This window comes from Centruroides sculpturatus, unplaced genomic scaffold (assembly GCF_000671375.1).
Source record: "Centruroides sculpturatus isolate CEXI.00-Female unplaced genomic scaffold, Cexi_2.0 scaffold1439, whole genome shotgun sequence".
NCBI classification, from domain to species: Eukaryota; Metazoa; Arthropoda; class Arachnida; order Scorpiones; family Buthidae; genus Centruroides; species Centruroides sculpturatus.
In genome coordinates, this window is record NW_019385566.1 from 3,536 (window position 1) to 28,567 (window position 25,032).

The following is a 25,032-nucleotide window of genomic DNA, read 5'->3' on the forward strand; positions in this document are numbered from 1 at the left end:
AAATTTAAAGGTATACTGCTGAATCCCGATTAATCGAGCTGAGTTGTGGGAAGAATACTTTGTCAACTGAACAGAACGTAGCAGTTCGTTTCACAAATCTTGACCAAGCGATGCGCAATACCCGAAAATGGCTTTAAAACAATAGACGATCAATTTCGCACTTATATTTGGCACCCACGTGTTTAAAATGCATTGTTTTACTTCAGAATCGTCGATTTACTTCTCATAATTGGTTCGATTCCGTTAAACATTTGAATTTCTGAAGAATTTTTCGATCTGTATTTTATATTTTTGAATCAATATCGTCATGGTAACGTAATAAAACAATATAGTTAAAAACACTATTATTATTGCAAACTCCATTCGTTCAATAATTTCATTTTTGGTATTTTCTTGTTCAGTAGGCAAGAATGTAGTCTACAGGATGCTCGAAAAAAGGAATTTTTCAGTAATTTAAGTACTAAAGATGAATTTATAATTATTTAATAAAATAAGCATACACCCGTTCGAACTGATGTATTGTTTTCTAAGTTTTCCGTTCAAAAAAAATAATAACAACTGCACGTGTATATAGTGAATAGTATCTAGAAGGCCACTACCATCACCAAAAATGAACAGTTTTATAATCATTTATTTGTAGAAGTAAATTAAAAACGAAGCAATTTTCCTTCTTTTTTTTATATCAATAAAAATACTATTTTGATATACAATATTTTTTGCAACAGAATATATAATGTTAAATAATTTATAGATGTTATTCAAATAATTTTTTTAACCAAAAAGGTTTACATAAACCCTATTTACAATATACATACAGCAGATTAATTTTCATCAATTTTCACACAAAAAATCAGAGGTAAAAAAATTTGTTCTAACTACCAATAAAAATCTTTTGTAATATTTTCCTTTAAAAGTTTCTTTTTTTTTTTGCCAATCTGTGGAAAAAATGCAATGTTTTCATGTACTGTACATTTCTTTTTAAAACAATTTAAAATTGTTTATTCCCAATTAAAAATATATGTAAAACTGTCACATGATCTTATTAAGAACATGTTAAAATAAATTTCTAAGGAACCACATATTTGGATATTATTTAAGATTTTTTTTGTCTACAAATGAATAACAATGGATCCATTTTCAAGTATTTGATACCAAAAAAAAACAAAAAGTTAAAATATTACTAAGATAAATACAAAGGCAGATGACAATGTTATGAAAGCATACAAAAGTCAACTATATATATTGGTAGCAATACTTGTTTATATGATAAACAAAACAACACTTTGTATTTTTTTAAGGAAAAGGTACTGATGACCACGGTTTATTTCACAACTGATGTCAATGTCACATTACAAATGCACAATGAAGTAAAATATTTACATAGCATTATCTATGAACATGTCGAACCGATAAAAAATAAGTTACGTGAATATTTAGTATACAAAAAAAACTATCGCTTGTTTTTTTATTTAAAATTCTATGATAGAGGACATGCAAAAATAACAAAAAGAAACAATTGAGATAATGTTTAATAACAAAATTATAAACCTGGCATAAAATATTATTAACCACTTGATCATTTTTTGTTTTGTTTTTTGGTAATTTTTTTCTTTTTTGTTCTTTTGGAGAAACAATTGTAGATTAATTACAAGTATTCACTTAATAATAACAATAACAACATCTATCTTCCAGACAGTAAAATGATACAAGTAGGGCACCAGGAGCTGCTTTTGCAGTAATGATGATAGTATTGATTTAATGAAGTTAAAATCTCACATATATGTTTGTATGTATGCATTGAATGTATTCAATGTATTATCTATCTAAATGTTAGTTTAATGCTATAACTAAAGAGCTTCTCAAAGATAGCAAAATTTTACATATAATGAAGAAAAAATATATAGATCTTTATGTACAAGAGATTTGGATAATTCTACATATGATTTATGAAGATTTATGATGCACCACTGCAATAACATAATCATTTTTGCAGTAATGATTTGAAATCTCAAACATAAATCATCAGTTGAATGGACATCATTTGCCAAAACAACTCTGCATCCAGCCAGTAATCAGATCTTTCAGTTTTTCTGGTCTTTTCATTTTTTGTAAATATACAATTTTTACTGCTGATTTAATTTGCACAATAGTTTTGTTAATTTATTTTCACAACAAATGCTTAAAAGATATATTTCACTTTGCTGGAATTAGTTTCTGATAAATGCACAGTTAACATAAATGAATTGGGCATTCATTTGAAAAGACCTTGATTGAAATGATATCCTTGCGGCTGCGTCAGTAATGTGGGTATGGGAGAGGTAACGAAATTTTGTACACCGGCGACAGTATTGAATCCGTTTGGAGGTGGCGGCGGAGGAGGAGGCGGCGGTGGAGGCGGAGGCGGAGGATGAGTAGACGGCGACGGAAACGAATGCGATATAGATGGAGGAGGATTGACGGTTGATGCCGGAACGGGAATTACAGATGGCGGCGGTGGTGGAAGAGGACGAATATGTGAAGAGTGATGAATGACTGGAATAGAACTTTGTGATGGTAAAGCTTGATTAGGAGGAGGAGGAGGAAGGGCAACATAAGGTGAAGCAACCTGAAAAAAAAATTAGAATTAATATGTTATAAAGTAGTAAAAATGTTTTATAATGTTATAAATTAAATATAAGAAATAAAACTACAGTTTGATTGTAAAGTCCTTCCACACTGGACCATGCTCATGTGGCTTGGCCAAGTGATCCCAACTTTATTTAACTCTTTTGTCATGCAGTCTGCCTATGATGTCATTACTTCATTCCTGGAAGCTCTTCCCATTTCCCTACCCATTGCAGAGTAACTTTACAATTGCTCTTTAGAATCAAAATGTCAATTTTGTAAAATAGTTTTCTTTACTCCCTTTGTCAACATTTTTGTTTTTCTTTTAGATGAAAACAGAGAGCAGAATGCTTTTTCTTTGTACTGTACATATATTCAAAATTATTTATTAAATATTTTCGAAACCATTAGCAGAAAAATTGATAAACAGATTATAATAACAGATCCATATTATGGTTGCCATATATCCCAATTTTTTAGATCTGTCCAATTTGGAACACTTTGTTCTAATTCATTCATTTCTAACGAAAAGTATTCCAATCTGAATTAAAACCAGTCTAATATGAATTGTAAGTAGCAGGTGTCTGCAAGTGTCATACATGCATTCCTTTAGTAATTTTTGATTCACATGTCATGTTCTATTGAGCCTTGATACTGTGTGGTTTCAAAATTATGATTTTGTGCAATAATTAAAAATAGATCAATGGTTATGCCTGGCATTCTAGCTTTTTCTTTTTTTGACTCTCTGCTCTGTGGAATTGAAAGGATCTTTATTATTAATATTATTATTTGTGGGTTTGGTATGTCCACAAAGGGGCAGCCAGGTTTTCTAATAAAACTTTAGGTGAAGTACATAAGTCAAACAAGAACAATTGGTCCAACAAATAATAAAAAATGTTCAGTAATTGATAATTCAATAAAAATAGTTTAAATTATTCACTTAGACTATACCTACTCTGAAAAATGTCTAATGCTAGATATCCATCAAATTTTGCCACAATGCTACCTCATTTACAATGTCCCAATTTCTAGTTTTGAACTTATGGCAACCCTACACTAGATACTTACAAGCATTTACTATTATTGACTATATAATGATTAACAGATGCAAGCTAGTCTGAATTATAATCATTTAAATCAGTCATGAGCAACCAGAGCTTGCAAAGTCCTAATATACTGCCACAGGGCTTTGGAAACATAATTAGAATTGCATAATGGCCAAAGACAGAAAACGGGGAAAATAAAATTAAGCCGATATTCATGATGAACTGCAACATTCAAACTAAACTTGACCAGTGAAAATATGGGCCTTTAATAGTTTGCATACCATTAGTATATACTATTTTAGTATCTAGTATACTGGCAATTATAGAATATGTTTCTACTCAATAGATAAAGCCTGCAACTCCATAAGCAGAAAAAAATGTATGTGGCCTGCTGGAAGGCTACAAAGTTCATTTGTGTCCCACATTCAGGAAAGATTACTCATCATTGATTTAAATTAAACAAATAAAATAAAGTCAGACATTATCAATATTTAATAAAAATATGACTACTATTTTATTTCAATGTGTATGGAACTTTTAATTTATCATTTTATGGTTTTTGACATAATACACATACATATTTCAAAGATAACAGAAAATTATCATCTTATAGATCATAAAAATTAATTAGGAAAGTTCAATAATTTCACTTATATTCCTTAATTTTATACAATAGTAATGTAAAATAAATTAAATTGGAAACTTCAATCACTTGCTATGTTCTTTTGAACAAGTAGCTACATTAAATTTAAAGCATTTAGAAATAAACTAAATAAACTAAAAGTTTTTAAGTTTATTTAATATATATTACTTATTTGTACAGTGCATATCCTAATTTGAAATAAATATTTAGAAACCTTTAGATAATGTTTAGATAACCTTTATACCATAAAAATCAATAAGTTGCTGGTCCATTTTTGTCCTTGATGACACTCATGACCCTCTTATAGAAAACATATCCAAGTTTCTGGTAACAAGCCACCAGTATTTTGGTCCATTCATTCTTCATGGTCACAGTCAGCTATTGTAGGGAGGTAAGGTGTGTTGGTCTTGTGCCCATGGCATTCCAGTTCAGATTATGGTTCTGTTCTGACCATTCCAGTCTCTGAAAAGTTCCATTTCCTTGTATCAGGTCTGTACTGAGTGAGCTCTATAATAGAAGAAAGGCACTCCCAAAGTGCTGTCACTATGTAGGAAGTGCATGATTATCTAAGGACAGAGTGACCAGATATTCCCACTTTTGACTGTTTTTAATAATTACTGTAGAATCAATCTTTGAATAAAGCAATTTTATTAACATGCCAATATAATTTATGGTGTGTTATTAACAATATGCCATATTCCAACTAATTAGAGTAGTTAAATATCACCAATTTATAAATCAATACATAAATAAATTTTAAAAAATAATCAAAGTTCAATCAGTTTTAGAACTCATTTTCACTAATTCTGAACTATATCCCAAATTGGATTGTAAATGTTATAGTCAGCTTATCTAGGACAGCCCAGTATTTACTGGTATTTGTACAGGTATACCTCGCCATATGTCGGTAATTGGTTCCAGGAGAGGCAACGTAAGTCGAATTTACTTGTCTCCGAATCTACTTGTCAACTAGGCTAAACCATAAATTACCATTCCCGGTTCTGTATTTTATTTATTAATACATTTTTAATAATATATGGTTAATAAGGATCTATTTTAAGCTTACAAACAAATAAATTTTAGTTTTTAATATAGTACAGAAAAAAGTAATCTAAATTTAAGAATGCATATACTGTAAATACAGTACATACTTGTAAATGTATATATTTTAATATGATTTTATGTGCTTTAAGTGCTTTTCTAGTGATATTACGACTTCAATATTTGTGGCAGACAGACGTAAAGTCGAATAAAATGACTTAAACTTGATTTTTATTTTTCCATATACTTTTTTGACAAACAACGTATAATCGGGAACAACGTAACTCAAAACTACGTAAGTTGAGATATATCTGTAGTTCAATGCAAAATAACCAATGGGTGAAGCCTGTATAGCAGAAACAAACTCCAAACTCCACCTCCAAAATTTGCTGTTTAGACAATACACTCCAGAGTATAGTATTCCCTTGGCATATACTAGGGGAATAACCATATTCTCATTAGATTGGTAGTGTGTATAGTATAATGCATTGACCAGTAAAAATGTTCTTTACACTGAAATGTGATTCTTAGATTGGCAGACATTATGTTTGTTTTGTAAGCAGCAGCCTACCATTACAACCTAATTTATACAGTTCCTTTCTGTTTTGGTGGATGCCTTGGTATCTGAGCCAAGACCTCCTGGAAGGATTTGGTGATATCACTGACTAAAGCATGGAAGTCAGACATAACTATCCATTTTAACATTCTCTTGCCATAAGGAATCACTTTTGGAGGCTATCCTTCTCATTTCTTCATAGGTTTGGTTCCTTCATGCTTCCATTTCTTAATAACATCGGTCATTGTCAATTTTAGATGGCATAGTATAGTTGCAGTAGTTTAAATTGACTGTTAACAAAGCATCCTATTACCAGCCTTCTCTAAGTCATTAAGTTCTCTACCTGGCCTTATATTTCCAAGCAAATAAGTCTACATCCACCATTTATGACTATACAAATGTACCTGCTTTGTCACATGATTTCATTGCTGCATGTGCATTCCAGGAAGTGTGTTGATACTTATTTCCAATTAAGGTACATAAAAAGCTTCAGACTTTTATTGAAATAATACTTTTGGCTGTGTATCTTTTTATTTAAAGTGTTACAATAATTATAGTTTTTCTCTTATGCATGAGTCCTTCCCATCACTCTGGCAGTGTTTTAGTACCTTGATAGAGGTCATGTAAAACTATGCCGGATCATGTTATACAATGCAGCTTCAACTTCATCACAGTATTGACATCAAGTACCCTTCATGAACTGGACACTACATTGTTTATACTTTTCCATTCTTCAATACGGTCTTTAATAAAGTCCTTATAGATTTCAGCAGTCACAGTGATTTTTTCCAGGCAGGAGCCACAAAGAATCAATTATGTGAAAATCCACAGCCATTACAAGCATCTTCTTTTGCTGAAAGCTTCCCTTTTCATTTTTTCATTAAATTTTCATAATAAAACTGAAACCATTGTTTGATAACTATGGCTTAATACAAGTGCCTAATCATGAAAGTAGACAGCAATGTAACAAATAACTGAACTGATAGAAAACAAACTAAACAATATATCAATTTCACTTTTAAAGCTGTGTTTGGCAAATTTCCCCAAGTAATTTCTACAGGCTTATCCAGACACTATTCCATTTTATTATAGCCTTTCTGCAACTAACGTTGTAATATTATTTATTCTATGCAAATTTTCCCCAATTTCATTTGTATGACGAGACATAATTCTGCACCTCCGTGTTTCTACACTATAACTAACCCATTATCAGTGTCAGTCTACTAGTAATTGAATTTTTATAATAATTTTAATAATAATTTTTTTCTTTCTTTTCTTCATTGAAGTAAAATTACATAAAACAAAAAATAGATATATATGCATTAATAGAATAAATTAAAAAATAAAAAACTACATAAATTCATTTCATTGCATTGACACTATATCAATTTAATAAGTGAATGAAAAGTTATCTGTTTCTTAAAAACAATGATCATGTTTAAAAATTATTGTTTTTATAAATATTTAAATATTTATGAAAATATTTAATATTTTTATAAATATTACAGTAAATTGAATTTAATTAATTTGTATTAATATTTACTCCATTAGGGAAATAAACAAAATTACAATTTTTTTGACCAATTCTGTTAATATAAATATAACCCAACTTTTTCAGTCATGTAAAGAATCAGCACTGTAATGAAAGTTTACAGAAAATAGGAAAACTACATGTCTTAAGAAGTTTTCTGCTTTGATTACTTTGCTTAGAAGAAAGAATTTTTCAAAATGTTAAATACTTCATATTTTTATTAGAACAGTTTACATGGAATCCTTGTAAAAACATTTTTTATATTTAACAGAAAAAGTAAAAAACATCAAGCAATCATATAATTTAGAATTTTTAGAATGTTTAATTTGACTCCAAAAACACTAAACATATCCACACCATTTTACTGAAGCTAAAAATATAAAGTGACTTATGTTTTCAGATTTTCTTTGAAACTAAGACAAAATAATTGTTCTGTAAATACTAACATAACATTTGAATATTATGCACAGAATAAATACAATTTTAAATGTTTGTTAAAATTAAATCTTCCAAAAACTTTTATAGAACACTTTAAATTTAATTTACTTAAAATACTGTATACAATAAGACAATTAATTGAAAAATATTAGTCCAAATTCTACAAAAAATATATACATTTACAGAACTTTAATTTGGTATAATGCAAATTTAAATATATTAAAATGACTAAATAAATTTTATGGTTACCTGAGCAACAATAAATGGCTGTTGACAGAATGATTGTGCAGCTGGATATCTAAATTGAGGGAGTGAATTTGTTTTAGAAGTGCTTGCATTAGTTGAAGGAAATGGAGGTGGTGGTGGTGGTTGTACACAAAGCTGAAGAATAGATGTGGGATTTGGAACTGATTTGATAAGTAATACATTTTGATCTTGATTTTTGACTAAAAAAAAATTGCATTATTGAATATTATTTCAATATTCAAGTAATATGGAATTATTATTAAAATGAATAAAGTGAAATCCAAATTTAGCATATAATGATTTTATATACAATTCTTTAGAAATTTTTAATTAAAAAAAAAGTAAGATATTTAACAATTTACGTTAAATACTGATGTAAATTTTATTTTTCATATAGCATTTTTACGATAAAAATGGTAGTATAATTCTACACACAATAATATTGAAAAAAAAAATTTTTTTATCCTAAAAGTAACCCAAAAGGGATAATTATTATTTTGACTCTAGTCTCAGTAAATGTTTGAAGCTGAATGTGCTAACAGTCTAAATGGAGATATTAAAATAGTATAAAAGAGAAAAATAACACAATAGAAATGAATTTGAAAAACTACAAGCAGAGTTTGAATTTTTAAGAAATGATACTGATAGAGTACTTTTTTGTTGACTATAGTTTTATAAAGTTTTATGCTTAATTACCATTATCATCTTTGTTGTTTTCAGAATTTTCAGCAGAACATATTTCAGGTTGTCCTTCTTGTTCTAGCATTTCATCTGAAGAATTGTTATTCCATCTAACATCTAACTCTCCATTGTGATTTTCTTCTTTATTGACATTATCTATTTATGATGATAAAATAAATTTAAATTGATATTATTAAAAATATTTACTTTCAATATCATCTGAAATTGAATATTTTTACTATAAACAAATTTAGTTAATTCATTACAAGATCAATCATAAAACAATGATCTGAATTTAATTAATTAACAAAATACTATCATTGTTTGGTTTTTCTCAATGTAATTCCAAGGGAAGATATTTCTTTATTAATAGTTGAATTGTGAAATATTGTTAGACTTGCAAAACCATTTTTATTTAATGTTTTTAGTAAAAGGATGTATACATTTAGGTGACATTTAAGTATTTAAGTAATGAGGGGCTGAAAAGCCTAAAATGCAGATTTCCAGAAAAGAAAGAAAAAGCACTATTCCACAATATAACTATTAAAATATAAACATTGGTGAAAATTTTAAAATAATTTAAGTTCAAAGGTTTTCAATTTGATTTTCAAATAAACAAAGTTAATTTGCTTGTTTTCAACTAACAGTACGTTTCTATATTCAACAGTTGACTCAACAGTGAATTTTTCGTTGAGTCCCTCGTTGAACGATCTGATGTCACATTTTGCAGAAAAAAGAAACGCTTTCGTTGAGAGGTCGCTTTTCAAGATGGCTAACTTAAGTAACTAGAAGGTGGCAATTGTGGCTGTTTTGCTAAATAATTAAAGTAACTCGCTTAACCATTATTCGAATAAATCCTTTTATTCAAATAAACCCATATCTGTATCATTTTCTTGTTTACTGGGTCTTTCTTAAATAATTTTTAATTACTTTCTTGAATATTTATATCATTAGAAAGACTTAGAGGGCCAAATATCGGTCATAATCAATTTTGAACAAAAAAATCTTAATATTTTAATATTGACCAAATTATCCAACATAATCGTGCAATCATATGTTTTATCATATACAGATCATTCATTAATCTGTCCATTATTACAGCATCCACAGTAGCGAATGGATTTCTATAAAAGGAAATTACTTTTTCATGGAAGCCGCCATGTTAGTTTGTTGAATACTCAACGGTCTTTCAGGTCGTTGAGACCGTTGAGCTCAACGGTGAAACAGTGCTGACGTCACTAGTCTCACCGGAAAACTCAACGTTCCATTTAGAAACGTCGTTCTCTCACCGTTGAGTCAACCGTTGAATATAGAAACGTACGGTAAAATTTCATTATCATAATGTATATGAATACATTTTTCTACCGAAACAAAATAAAATTGCATTTACAGTCAACCCCCCTATAATTACGATTCCTATAAAACTACGAAAAAATATACGTATTTTGGAAATGTTGAGTCGGATTAGTGTAGAATCGATTAATTTTATGGAAGAAAACCTTTCAATCAGCCGTAGTCCGTAAACTTGACATGTGTCGGGCTGTGATTGGAACGACTTGTAAGAAATCGGATTCCTAATAAATTGGAACGTATCTATATCTTATAGGGGGGGTCGACTGTAAATCATCAATTTTGATGTATTAAATGGACTCAGATGTCATCAGTATTCAGCATCTCTTTTCATTGAAGTTCTTTATTGCTCTTAATATAAAATTTTCTTTATTTTATACAAATATTCTTTATTTTATTTAATTATTAAACAGCAATTTTCAAGAAATTTTTTAAGCTTTTCCAGATACAAAAAATTTCTTATTATTTGTTTATTAATTGACCCACTTGCATCACACTAAATATCTGACCTCTGATGAAACCTATTTTCAGAATCTTTTACTCCTTTTAAGTTTTTTTTTTGTTAAAATGTTTTTCTTCACACTGAAGACAGACTCAAAAAATACAAAGTTTATCTGGAAATCTAAATAAACAGCTTTCCAAGACAAAAACAAAATTTTTGAAGCATATTTTAAATGAAATTATAAAAAGATTTTAGTGATTTATGTTCTAAATATAACATTTCAATTAGCTTCTTAAACAAGTGTAACCTGTACTTTTAGTAATTAGCCACAACTGCTAAATGTTAAATAGTAAAATCCTAAAATCTCTATATAGACTTCACTAAAACTACTCTAAATTAGCTGTTAAATGTAGAACTTATTTCTATAATTTTGAATTTCAAATTTCATCTAACTTTTTGTAAACATTACAAAAATGATTTATTAGTATTATTATATATCAGTTTAAACCGGTCTGCCAAATTTTATCACTCAAACAGTGAAAAAATTTGGCAAACTGCTATCACATTATATAAAATGCAAAATGTTAAAAGTATAAATTTATTTACAAGATTTTAATGCTTAATGTACTTCTACTCATTTTTTAATGTAAGTAGTAATAATACACTAAATTTTTATGAATAGAAAATTTATAAATGATAAAATTCCTTAAACATTTAATCTTATATGCAAACCTCAAGTACAGTTTTGAATAAAGAAAAAAGAGTAACCAATTATTATTATTAAGAATCCTTAAAAACTTAGTGTTTTGTTACTACTAGTTTTATTATGGTGATACTTATTATGTTATTAAAAACAATACCTTTATGTTTAGCTGATTTAGATTCAGTCTTTGATTGTGATATTCCTTTAGGTGGACTACAAATGATTGATGTAGTTGCTTGTGAGCCATTAATATCTTCATTTTTAGAGTAATTATCAGCCTTTTGATATTTAGTCTCTGTTGTACTTGTACTTGCTTGTTCCCTCATTCTCAAACGATATTCAGAAAGTGAAACCTACAAAATATGTTTATTTATCAATATAAAGTATGTATAATTATGTATGAAAATGGAAAGAGCAGGGAAATGCAGAATTATATATTTAAAAAAATGGAGAGTTAATTAAAGAACAAAAGATATAAATATCAAACTTTACCCTAAATTTTTATATTTTATTTTAGATTTTGCAATCCATTCCCTATTGAAAATAAATTATTTCAGCTGAAATCTAAATCTGATACTTTATTATTTTTGTAACTTAACAATATTTTAATTAATGTTTTTATCCATATAAACTCTTCTACATTTTGAATTGATCTGCTTTAGTTGCAAAATAATGCAACTGAAAAACATTAGAAGGTTATATTAAAGATCTAGTCATTCATGATTCTTCCACTTCATTCTTTTCTCAATACTTTAAACTCATTAAAGTAGTTTTTATTTATTAACTTTTAAACATTTAAATATTTATTTAATTAATTACAAATTTCATAGCTTTTGTAAAAAATCCAATAAACGAGTTGCTTAATTTTTCCAGCAACATTTGATGGCACCATCTGTTATGACATTTTATTAAAAAAGTTACTTTTTATATTTTTAACTATTACAAAATAGCAAAAAGCTTAATTTTGAGAGTAGGGATGGGTTTTATCAAAAATGCACAGCAAAATTCTAAAATAATTAAGTCTGTATGTGTGTGTGCAGATCAATACATAGATAATTAAGACTTCATAAAAGACAATTACATAAACACATAAATATATCATCTGTTTAAAAACATCTAATTACCTTTCTTTTATGACTAACAGAACTGGAAACCACACTTGTATAGTGAGGAACATTCACTGAATTGCTATTATTTAAAGATGATAATGTAGACACCGTTGATGTGGTTGTAGGTAACTGTACATTTTGTGCATTTTCAGCAGACAAACAAGGAGTTGACATGTTAACAATATGTGATGAGTCTTGTTTATCAGTTGTTGTGATATTATTTACAATATGAGATGATGTAACACAATCTTGAACACAGTTTGATTCAACAGAAAATTGTTCCTGTTGTACAAAACAAACATCCGATTCATTTATTCTACCTGCTAATTCAACATCTCCACTAAGACTTGAGTCTGGTAAGGAATCTTTATTGTCCTCCACAGGACTTAAATCTTTATTTGTTGAAGTAACTTCATTACTGTCACAAATAGTACTACTAGATACATTACCCAAAGTTTGTGAATCATTTATATCATCTTCAGTTCTATTAACAGGTATCATACTCTCTGAACTACTAACATGAGATTCTCTTTCATCATGACAAGTAAGATCTAAACACGATGAATCCTGTGACGAATCTGTCATATTAACATTTGCAGATGGAATATCACCTACATTTGTAGAAGGAATTTTTTCCTCATTCAAATTAATATCTTGATTTAAACCACTAGAACTAGTTGGTTCCATATCAGAATTTTCATTCTGTAAAATAAATATTTTAAACATTACAATTAAATTTATTACTACATGAACTTTAAAATCTATCCTAAACAGATTGGAAAAGAAATCATTTATAACATGTACAATCAACCAATCTTTGCAAATTAAATCTTAAAGTTACAGGCATATTTTGTTTTAAGGTGATATTTATGGAATAACAACAAAAATCATTTCATTTTCATACAGATTCACAAAACACATTGGGAGCAGCTTCTCTGATTAGTGACTACAGCTGATGAATATGGTTAAATGATACTTCACACTTTTAATTCAGTGAAAGTTATTATTTTAATATACAGAATATCAAATAAGTGCATTATATATTGTGATCGTGTTCATTTTATTCATTCATTGAATTAACTGACTTAAGATATATATATATTAATAATACCCAACATAAAATTCTTTAAACAATCATTCATCATACTGGTGTGAGAATTAAGAATATAACTACGAAATTACCAACATACCAGCATAAATTCATTTCAAAAACGAACATTTTCTACCGTCTTCAACGGTCATCATCAGGTTCGAATCCAAGATTTCAAAAAATCGAACATCGCAGTTATGCGCATGTCCGATTTTATTAAGGCCCTGCATGTCCGATGCAGGGCCTTAATAAAATTATTCGTGTAATTGGTTTCCTGCTTCAAAAATCCGATGTTGATATTATAGTGTAGACATATGGTGTGCATCCATTATACGTCATTGGCGATGGCATGGAGGGCATTTTATGACGTATAATGGATGCGCACCATATATGTCTACACTATAATATCAACATCAGATTTTTGAAGCAGGAAACCAATTACACGAATAATTTTATTAAGGCCCTGCATCGGACATGCGCATAACTGCGATGTTCGATTTTTTGAAATCTTGGATTCGAACCTGATGATGACCGTTGAAGACGGTAGAAAATGTTCGTTTTTGAAATGAATTTATGCTGGTATGTTGGTAATTTCGTAGTTATATTCTTAAAACTCANATAAACAAAGAAACTGTAATAGAATCTGTATGTATAAATAAAATTTATATAATATATATAATTAAAAAGGATATTTGATGTATTATGAACTATTATGGTTTTTGTTCAAATTTATTTGTAAAATAATCCCCCCTGTAACAAGGTTTTTATCCTTAGTACAATAAAATTTGTGTATATAAAATTTATATAATATAATATATTACAGTACAATATTTTATAAGAAAAATTTTACTATTAATATTGGTAAAAATAATGCCGCAATCAAGTAAGTCAATACAAAAAGATACTTTGTGATTCTTTTGTCAGGGACTCTTTTATTATTGATTACAAAAGTAAAAACCTTTATATTAAATTACATTTGATTTGTTGGTAATAAAAGTAAAAGTATTTATTAATTTCTTTGACTGACTTTTTTCCTTAATGAAAAATTAAAAATTCTTTGTATGTTCTATGGACTCTATATATTAAATAAATACATAATTTAAATAATTTAGAAACAAAAAATAATTAATTTTCATGATAATATTAGAATTAATATTTAAAAAAACCAACCATTTTTCTGCACGACTGTTCATCTTGTTCATGTTCTTCTTGATTAGGTTTATTAGAATCCAATGTTGTATCAGCAGGGGATGATACTGTGTGAGATATTGGTGTAGACTGAAATCAACATAATTATATTAATCATTATTTAGTAATATAAATAAATAGTACTTTGTAATAGTGAAAAACCATATTTTTTTTACATTATTAAAATAAATTATTTTGAAAATATTTCATATTAATTAATATTCTTCAGCATTAACTTTTAATTGGAGATTTAACATTTTACTGTCAGTACTGAATGTCAAAGACTGGAAAGAATTTCATCTCTAAATTGTTATATAAAAATAAAAAAGTATGAATTGTCAAGATTTTTAAATTGAATATTAATAGTATAAATTAAAAAGGAGAATAAATAAATGACTCAATTATTTTATTAACAAGACATAATATTTATATTCTTAACTCTTAACCTGTAAAACAGTTTTCAAATGACCTCATTCTCATGAAGTGAAATCCTTTTTTAGTTCTTAGATATGTATTATTTTAATTAAACATTTACAGTACTTTTATTTTACAAACTAATTCAAAATTGTCAACAACAGCAATAACTGTTTTGTCTTTCTATTTGTGAATTTTCATTTCAATTACATCATTTGATGAACTTTTATATGCAACAGAATATTTACAATAAACCTGCTAATTGATCATAGCTCAAAAATATATCTTAAAATCATTGAATAACAATTACTGACACAGTAGTAGTCATTAGAGTAAATAATAGAAAATTATTAAAAGTTATAACAATAGGCTTAAATCAAAAGAATTTTCAAAAGTGATGCCTGTTTATTTAACAAAATTATTTCACTATCCATATAAAAAAATAAATAAATTTAGCAATGAATAGAATATCAGATTTTTCTATTAATGTCAGGTTATTGCATAATTTCTATCATATTTCATACACTTATTTTATCTTTGAGTTAAATTGAGCAATTCAAATTTCAAAAAAACATTAAAGTTCTTCAATATTGGGAAACTCATCATTTTCACTCAATAACTCAACCATTCCAGTGAAAGAAATCTTAATGTTAAAAAACATCAAACCATCACATGATGTAACTCTAAATTAAAATATACCAACAAAAATTAGAAACACCCAATTACCATTTTTAAAGCATACTAAATAATGAATAGTGTATTTTAGGATATAAAGAATGTTATTTGTATTTATCTATAAATTATTGCAAAGTAAAAAGATGTGTCCTGTATTAATTATGAAGTCTTAAAACACAGACTCCATAATTATAAATTTTATCAGCAACAATATGCATTTTACTGTAAGATGGCTTATCATTTCCTATAATTTTACTTTCTTTTTGTCTATAAATGAGTTTTTGTATAATCAATTTAAAAATACTAATTAAGTACATTTTTTATTTGTAAAATTAGTTTATCTGAGAAAGAAAATCAAATAATGAATCAATTTAAGATACTTAATTACATTAAGAAGACAAACAAATCTCTCTACACTTGAATACTATTTTTCCAAATACTAATTTACAAATAAGTGCTTTTTTTTACCTTTATAGATATTAAGAAGAGTTTTATTCATGCCCATTACAAAGTACAATTAGATCTAAAATTAGATAAATGAGTGCCAAAGGATAAGATGCACCATAAATCTAAATGCATTTCAATAAGAATAAATGCTTTTTGCTTATTTTCTATCTTTACTACATGATTTATTATATTTATATTTTTTAGAAAAAGTAATACAAATTTGTCTTAAATATTTCACATGTCTATAGTACAGTGTAATAATTGTTCTCTAAAATTGATTATTTAATACTTCATCAAATATTTATTACAATTGTTATATTTTAATAACTTATACTATAAAAATAAAAGTATATTACAAACCTGATAAATATTTTTTATGGGTGAATTCTTTTGTATTTTACAAGGAGAGTTAGATATAACTGAATTTCCAACAGCAGAAGATTGGTTATCATTATTATCTAATTCTGGAAATTTCTTTCCTTTCTTCTTCTTTTCAGATGAACTGAAAGTTTTTAAAAATGATTTATATTATTAACATTATATTTAAAGTAATTATAAAAATTATTTATGATAATAAATAAATTATTACAATCAATTTAATATAACTCTGCATACACACTTATTCTTTCTCCTAACTTCCATTTAGTTTATTTTTAACACATATCATTTAAAAATAAACAAAATTTATATAAAATATATATTTTTATGTATAACTTATTTTAATCACTTTGCAAACTTTTACTTTAATTACAATTTTAATTATGAAACTCAGGGTTTAAGCTTGAAAAAAATTTTCTATAGCATTTTAGATAATTTTACTTAAAAAGTTGAAGCAAAATTTTAGAAACAATATCTAAAATTTCTCATCCGTGAGGCTGCTGAAAACAATACACAATACATTATTGTTTAAACATTTCTTTATTCTCATAGATACTGTACATTATTACAGTATACTGCACTACCATTATAACCCATAAGTATCATACATTATTGAACAATTCTTCTTGATTTTGATTCACACCAGGCAACAAATGACCAATGAAAATCAACTTCCTATCTTGGGGGTCTTTTTAATTTATACAGAAATAGTAAAAATATTTTTTACTGTTGTAAATACAAATTTGAAAATTTGCTTGAAAATAGAGAAACATTCAAACTTTAACCTATCCCATGTTGAAATTTTTGTCCAATGTCCAAATATGCCACTTCATATTAAATTTTTTTCAATTTTAAGCCTAACAAAAATTAAACATTTTAGAAAAAAAATAATTATGGATATTGTATAGTTCCAAATTATTTTTTATTTTTCCCAAACAAAATAAGACATATTAAAAAATGTAAAAACCAAAAAAAAAAAAAAAAACATATTTTCGAAGTTAGTTTTAATACGATAATTATGACAAATAGCAACATCTAGTGTTAAAAAACGTTCCGATGCAGGAACTAGATATCTCAGGTCCAACAGTCTGGTTCTTTATTTTTCAGGTCGAGATATCTTGGGAATAACACGGAACTGTATTTGTATTGTAAAAAGTTATTATATACATGTAGTACAGAATTTAATTATTCATAATGTTTTGTACATGTTTTTATAAAAACAAAAACAAATTTTGTTAAATTTTATTATTAAAATTGTTTTCAGTTGCTTAATAAATTTAATTTCAATTAATTTAAAGTATAGATAAAACTAATTTTTTGCATATTCTGACTATTACTATTTTCATAATCATATTTAAGATCAAATACTAAATATTTTTGGAGAATAAAATTGTAAGAAAAACTAAATTATTTTCATAATATTAAATGCATAGAAGTAATCACAAAAGTGTCTTCTTTTAAATCTTAATGCCCTTTTCATACTTCAGGACATTAAGATTTAAAAAAAGACACTTTTGTGATTACTTCTACACATTTAATATTATAATGTATGAATAATATAACTCTGCATACACACTTATTCTTTCTCCTAACTTCCATTTAGTTTATTTTTAACACATATCATTTAAAAATAAACAAAATTTATATAAAATATATATTTTTATGTATAACTTATTTTAATCACTTTGCAAACTTTTACTTTAATTACAATTTTAATTATGAAACTCAGGGTTTAAGCTTGAAAAAAATTTTCTATAGCATTTTAGATAATTTTACTTAAAAAGTTGAAGCAAAATTTTAGAAACAATATCTAAAATTTCTCATCCGTGAGGCTGCTGAAAACAATACACAATACATTATTGTTTAAACATTTCTTTATTCTCATAGATACTGTACATTATTACAGTATACTGCACTACCATTATAACCCATAAGTATCATACATTATTGAACAATTCTTCTTGATTTTGATTCACACCAGGCAACAAATGACCAATGAAAATCAACTTCCTATCTTGGGGGTCTTTTTAATTTATACAGAAATAGTAAAAATATTTTTTACTGTTGTAAATACAAATTTGAAAATTTGCTTGAAAATAGAGAAACATTCAAACTTTAACCTATCCCATGTTGAAATTTTTGTCCAATGTCCAAATATGCCACTTCATATTAAATTTTTTTCAATTTTAAGCCTAACAAAAATTAAACATTTTAGAAAAAAAATAATTATGGATATTGTATAGTTCCAAATTATTTTTTATTTTTCCCAAACAAAATAAGACATATTAAAAAATGTAAAAACCAAAAAAAAAAAAAAAACATATTTTCAAAGTTAGTTTTAATACGATAATTATGACAAATAGCAACATCTAGTGTTAAAAAACGTTCCGATGCAGGAACTAGATATCTCAGGTCCAACAGTCTGGTTCTTTATTTTTCAGGTCGAGATATCTTGGGAATAACACGGAACTGTATTTGTATTGTAAAAAGTTATTATATACATGTAGTACAGAATTTAATTATTCATAATGTTTTGTACATGTTTTTATAAAAACAAAAACAAATTTTGTTAAATTTTATTATTAAAATTGTTTTCNATTATCATTTATAGGCAGATTTAGCATTTAACAGTAATTTTCTGGTGAAAATTATTTCCTTGAAAGAACGCTTTTAAAAATTTTCTTTAAAAAGATTCTTTGACAGATAAAATAGTGTGTGTTAATTTTAAAACTAAGGAATCTTTGTTAATTTAATATTTAAATCATATTTCTTACTTTTGTGACCCAATGTTCTCTTAATTCCTTAGCTGCTGACACAAGATGTAATTCTAAACCATTTAAATTATTTTGAATTGTTGATGTATCATCATAATCTTCTTCCCCAACATTTTCAATCTGTACAAGTTTTTCTTCACTACTTAATATTGGAAATGACATCTCTAATGCTGAATTAGAATGGTCCGGACTCTCTATAGAAGATAAAGAAGCAGGCCAGCCACTCGGAGCATTAGGTGATAAACTTCTTGGAGAAGGTAAGGATTCTAACGACTCTCTCATAAGTCTACGCTTCTTTAAAGGTGTTACAATATCTGAAATTATAAGAATTGTAATTATTTCAAGTTATAAAATTACATATGTAAAATGAAAAGTATATTACCTCCAGGTGGAGAAACACAAGGACTACTGGCATCACTGTGAGGATTTGGACTGAAACATCCATTATGTAAAGGAGAATTCTGACCTCCATCTAATACTGAAGTCTCAAAATTTGAACATTCAATTTCTGAAGTACCACTTTCAAACATAGCTTGACGCAGCCAACGCTGTAATAAAAATAGTTAACTGAGTTTGAATATTTTTAATAAATTAACTTTTTAATCACCAATTTGATGAAACAGGTTAGTGTTTATTTACTTAGTTAAAATATTTTTATTCTGAATTATCTAAATAATTAATGTTTATTAAATTTTTATCAATGTATACAAAGAAATCAAAAATCCAACTTAAAATCATTTGTTATTTCTTTTTGAGTAGAATAATGCTCCATAACAACAACACATCTTTTATTTTCCATCTTTATTTCCATTTTCATATGTGAGTTTTGGGAATTTCATCTCCACTCATCAATATTTTTTTCAATTCAAAACATCTATATGCTTGTTATTATTTTCAAATGTCAGTCACTTATAATGCTATTTTAGTAATTGGAGAAACTTCATTGTTAGACTTTTAAAAAAGGTAAAGAAACACCAATCAAGTTGAAATTATAAAAGATGGAATGGATTTGCAGATCAGATCCTAAAAAAATGAGGGTTATGATATATTCTAATTTTTGCATCCTAGAAGAAGCAAAAATTAGAAAATTTAAAACCCAAAACTTTCCACTGTATCTTTTATATTATAATCATTAAATCAAAATCATTTTTGGATTCTTCTTTCTTCTTTAGTTTTTCACTAGTTATAGCTGGTCTGGAAAGCACATGCCAACATATTATATCAGGTTTATAATTGTATATGCTATCCTTTGATGATACATGCTTAAATTAAAAGAACAGTTCATCAGTTTAGTGTCATGCAGCAAATATAAACAAAGGTACACCTATTTAATTATTGCTACATAGTTTGAAATATCCTATTAATTCATTCATAAAAAATATTTTATTTTGTGTGTCAATTTTCAGGAAAATTTTAAGTACTGAAAATAAATTATGTACTGCTGATGGATATACAGTAACATCAAAAATGAATTAAGTATGTATTTGTATTTTAAACTGTTATGTAATATTATTCTAAGCCACCTTCATTACATTCTTTATTTTCAACAGATGATTGAAACACTTCCTAAAACAGAAGTTTGTTTCTTCTTTTTGATATTAAAATAATTAAAACCAAAAGACAATATTACTGTATATTGAAGCAAGTGCTTAAAATTGTTAATAAAAAATATTATCACTGATGTAAAAACTGAAATCAAAGTAATACCTTTTTTGCAGATCCTAGACTCGATGATGATTTTCCTCCTTGACCCATACAGGAAGTACTGTTGCGACGGAGATGAGCTGATGATATACCACCTGCATTTGGACTGTCCCTGGTGCACCTTACGTAACATGTAGGACTTGCTGTTGATAAATTCCAGCTAAGTTCAGTATGAATAGTTAAAGGACATGATACAGGTACTGATGTTTCAGCTTTCTCTTGTAGCCATTCCTGCATCAAAAACTATATATAGAAAAATTGATAAGCAAAATTTCAAAACTTCACTATCTAAATGGAAGTATTATTATTTTGTAAGAAATGTCTCTGGTAGTTATCTGTTATTGAAAACAACAACTTTAGATAAATTTTATAAAATAATTTCTTTCATAAATTTATATCTGTAACCTTAAACTTCAAATACACAACAATTTAAATATACACAACCATTGAAACCCGATACCTTAAGCTAATACATCTACAACAGCCGTAAATGATCAGGCCAAATTCATTTCTAATTTATAATTATATATCCAAAATATAGTCTGATCATTTATGGCTGTTGTAGATGTATAACAATTTAATTTACTGTTTTTTTAATTACCTTCTTTGTTTTTGGAAATGCACTGTTATTGCTGACTGTATTAGAGGTAATAGTTGTACTGGTTGTTGTTGAAATACTAGTCACAATATTAGGTGGAGATATTGCAGAAGTTATAGTGACAGGATTGATACCTGAAGAAGGTAATTCATCAGGTGACATGATATCAGACCCACCACTATTTGATCGAGTCCTCCTCCTTGCTGGAGTTCCAGAACCTCTTCTTCTTTTCCTTTAATTAAAGTTTTCATATTTTTGATTTATTGTTAAAAGTTTGGAAAACAATGATTATTTTATAGTTGCTTAAACACTTGGCTGACAACTATTTGGTAACATTTCTCAACTTACATATGATGAAGACAACTTTTCTAATTAAAATCTATTGTGAGTATGTGTTTTATGATAAAAATTTGCCAAAGCCATCTCTAATATTAGAATTGTGAATAATTTGAGCAAAAAATAAAAACTAGTAAAAACATATTACAACAATTCTTTCTATAACATGGTAAAACACAATGAATAGTAATAGTCACTTAGTTTGCAAATGTTTACACATTTTATAATTTTCATTAAAAATTCATAATAATTAAGTTTTAAATCAATTTATTTAATCATTAATTTTATAATGAATATATTTCCTTACCCTTTTTTATGCCTACAATTATTAACTGAGTTATTTTGACATGTTACTAAAGCTACTTTAGCTTCTTCATTGCATGCTGCTTCTCCACTAGACTGTAAATTTGAACTTTCTTCTTCACCTATATTTGATTCTGATTTTATAAACAAAGCATCAGAATTATCTTTCTCTACTTCTTGTTTCTGTTGTTGTGCTTTTTGTTGTGCCATGCGTTCTAACGCTTGTTGTCGACGTTTTGCAGTTTTTTCCATACGTTCAAAAGCTCTCATTATTGCATCAATTTTACGCTCTTCTCTGGTCTATAAAATGAAATTATTTTGCAAATATAAAATTTAAAGTAAACATTTTCCGAAATTTTTAAAATGATAACAATAATCATTTATCAAAATTTACAAAATAACAATTGTAATAATTAAGAAATATAAAAGCATAGATAAACAAGATAATGAACAGAAAAATAATAGCAGCAGCTGAACCATATTTAGTATAAAATTTAGTCATATTTAATTACATATATAATACATGTTTACGAATACATGTTTAACAATATTAACAATGTTCATNAATATATCTTAAAATCATTGAATAACAATTACTGACACAGTAGTAGTCATTAGAGTAAATAATAGAAAATTATTAAAAGTTATAACAATAGGCTTAAATCAAAAGAATTTTCAAAAGTGATGCCTGTTTATTTAACAAAATTATTTCACTATCCACCTCACTTAATATTGTTTTGGATTATAATTAACAATTTTATCTTCTTTATATCAATTAGATTATGATAAAATTGATTTAATTACTTGTCATTTCACTTAATGTTGCAGTTTCCAAGAATCTATCAATCAGCATTAAATGAGGACTTACTATATTGGAAATAAATATATCCAATGTTTGCTTTAAAAATTTTTTAATAGTAAAGTTGTTACAGATAAATATATATAAAATTGTTTTTTACAGTTTTGTCTCAATAATAATGATTTGTTCTGATTATAATTCCAGATACTATAATTAAAACGAAAATCAATACTTAAATTGCAAATACCCTGAAATTAGTATTATTAACAAATATTTTCCTGTAATTAAAAGAATTAATAGAAATTTTTGGTCAAATATGCATATTTCATGCCAGATTTTACCCAATATTTTAGTAAAACTTTTTATCTAACCATATTATAGACAGGATTAATTATTAATGAATTAAAATCATTCAATGAAAAAGATTTATTGCTGTAAACTTCAATTTATAATTAGAGCACTAGACTAAAAAAAATTTATTTACTTTTATTGTTATTTATTACATGTTTGCTAGTTCTGAGAACTATTAATTCCAAATAATCATTATATAAAATTATTGAATGAATTAAATCATTATTATGTAATAATTTTATTAGTGCAGCTATGAGTAACAACATTATAAATGTAACATATATAAAAAAATTATCTGAATACTTAAATAAAAACAAATTCTCCCCAAATTTTGTTTAATATATAAATTAGTTAAATAGAATTACATTTAAAAACTATTCACAAGTGTTTTTTAGCTACATTTTAAAAAATGCAAGTCTCAAGTAATATAAAAACTGACAATATTTTGATTTTAAGTTTTATTTAAACTTATAAAATATGTTATAAACCAAAACTGAAATTAATTCTACATGATAAAAATCACTTATTAGAAACATTTAAGTTTTTGTAGAAAGCATCTAAACCAGTGTTTTTCAAACGGGGGCGATATCGCCCCCATGTGGGCGTTTTTCCATGTTGAGAGGGCAATTTGTAACAATTTATATTTTCGGGGCAAAAAACAATTTTCTGAGCGATATAGTAAAACGTTATATTAAGAATAATTAGATATTTTATTCGTTATATCGTACAATAATTAAACAAATAACATTATACTAGTCAATAGTCTATTCAATGCAGTGCGAATTTGGCGTTAGCCTTGGCCCTCCGCTCAAAATTTTGAAGTGAAGGGGGAGACGATTCATTAGAGGTTGAGAAACACTTATCTAAACTGTACGAGGTTCCAGAACATTAAGAATTTTTTAATAAACAAAGAAACTGTAATAGAATCTGTATGTATAAATAAAATTTATATAATATATATAATTAAAAAGGATATTTGATGTATTATGAACTATTATGGTTTTTGTTCAAATTTATTTGTAAAATAATCCCCCCTGTAACAAGGTTTTTATCCTTAGTACAATAAAATTTGTGTATATAAAATTTATATAATATAATATATTACAGTACAATATTTTATAAGAAAAATTTTACTATTAATATTGGTAAAAATAATGCCGCAATCAAGTAAGTCAATACAAAAAGATACTTTGTGATTCTTTTGTCAGGGACTCTTTTATTATTGATTACAAAAGTAAAAACCTTTATATTAAATTACATTTGATTTGTTGGTAATAAAAGTAAAAGTATTTATTAATTTCTTTGACTGACTTTTTTCCTTAATGAAAAATTAAAAATTCTTTGTATGTTCTATGGACTCTATATATTAAATAAATACATAATTTAAATAATTTAGAAACAAAAAATAATTAATTTTCATGATAATATTAGAATTAATATTTAAAAAAACCAACCATTTTTCTGCACGACTGTTCATCTTGTTCATGTTCTTCTTGATTAGGTTTATTAGAATCCAATGTTGTATCAGCAGGGGATGATACTGTGTGAGATATTGGTGTAGACTGAAATCAACATAATTATATTA

General features: G+C 26.6%; 1 protein-coding gene across 3 annotated transcripts; it reads right to left on the minus strand.

The window, feature by feature from the left end:
- Positions 1-955: 955 nt before the first annotated feature.
- Positions 956-25,032, minus strand: LOC111640184 (histone-lysine N-methyltransferase 2E-like). Of its 3 annotated transcripts, none has more exons than XM_023386183.1 (11): positions 24,902-25,032; positions 22,302-22,597; positions 21,662-21,890; positions 21,064-21,291; positions 19,739-19,904; positions 19,357-19,670; positions 12,406-13,092; positions 11,439-11,634; positions 8,802-8,942; positions 8,109-8,305; positions 956-2,605 (listed from the first exon to the last, which is right to left on the minus strand). In XM_023386183.1, the coding sequence occupies exons 1-11, from the start codon at positions 24,902-24,904 to the stop codon at positions 2,252-2,254; spliced, it is 2,811 nt and encodes a 936-aa protein (XP_023241951.1). In that variant the 5' UTR covers positions 24,905-25,032; the 3' UTR covers positions 956-2,251. The 3 variants fall into 3 exon arrangements, with proteins under 3 accessions (XP_023241951.1, XP_023241950.1, XP_023241952.1); XM_023386182.1 differs by having other exon boundaries at positions 21,064-21,303; XM_023386184.1 differs by lacking the exon at positions 8,109-8,305 and having other exon boundaries at positions 2,428-2,605; positions 21,064-21,303.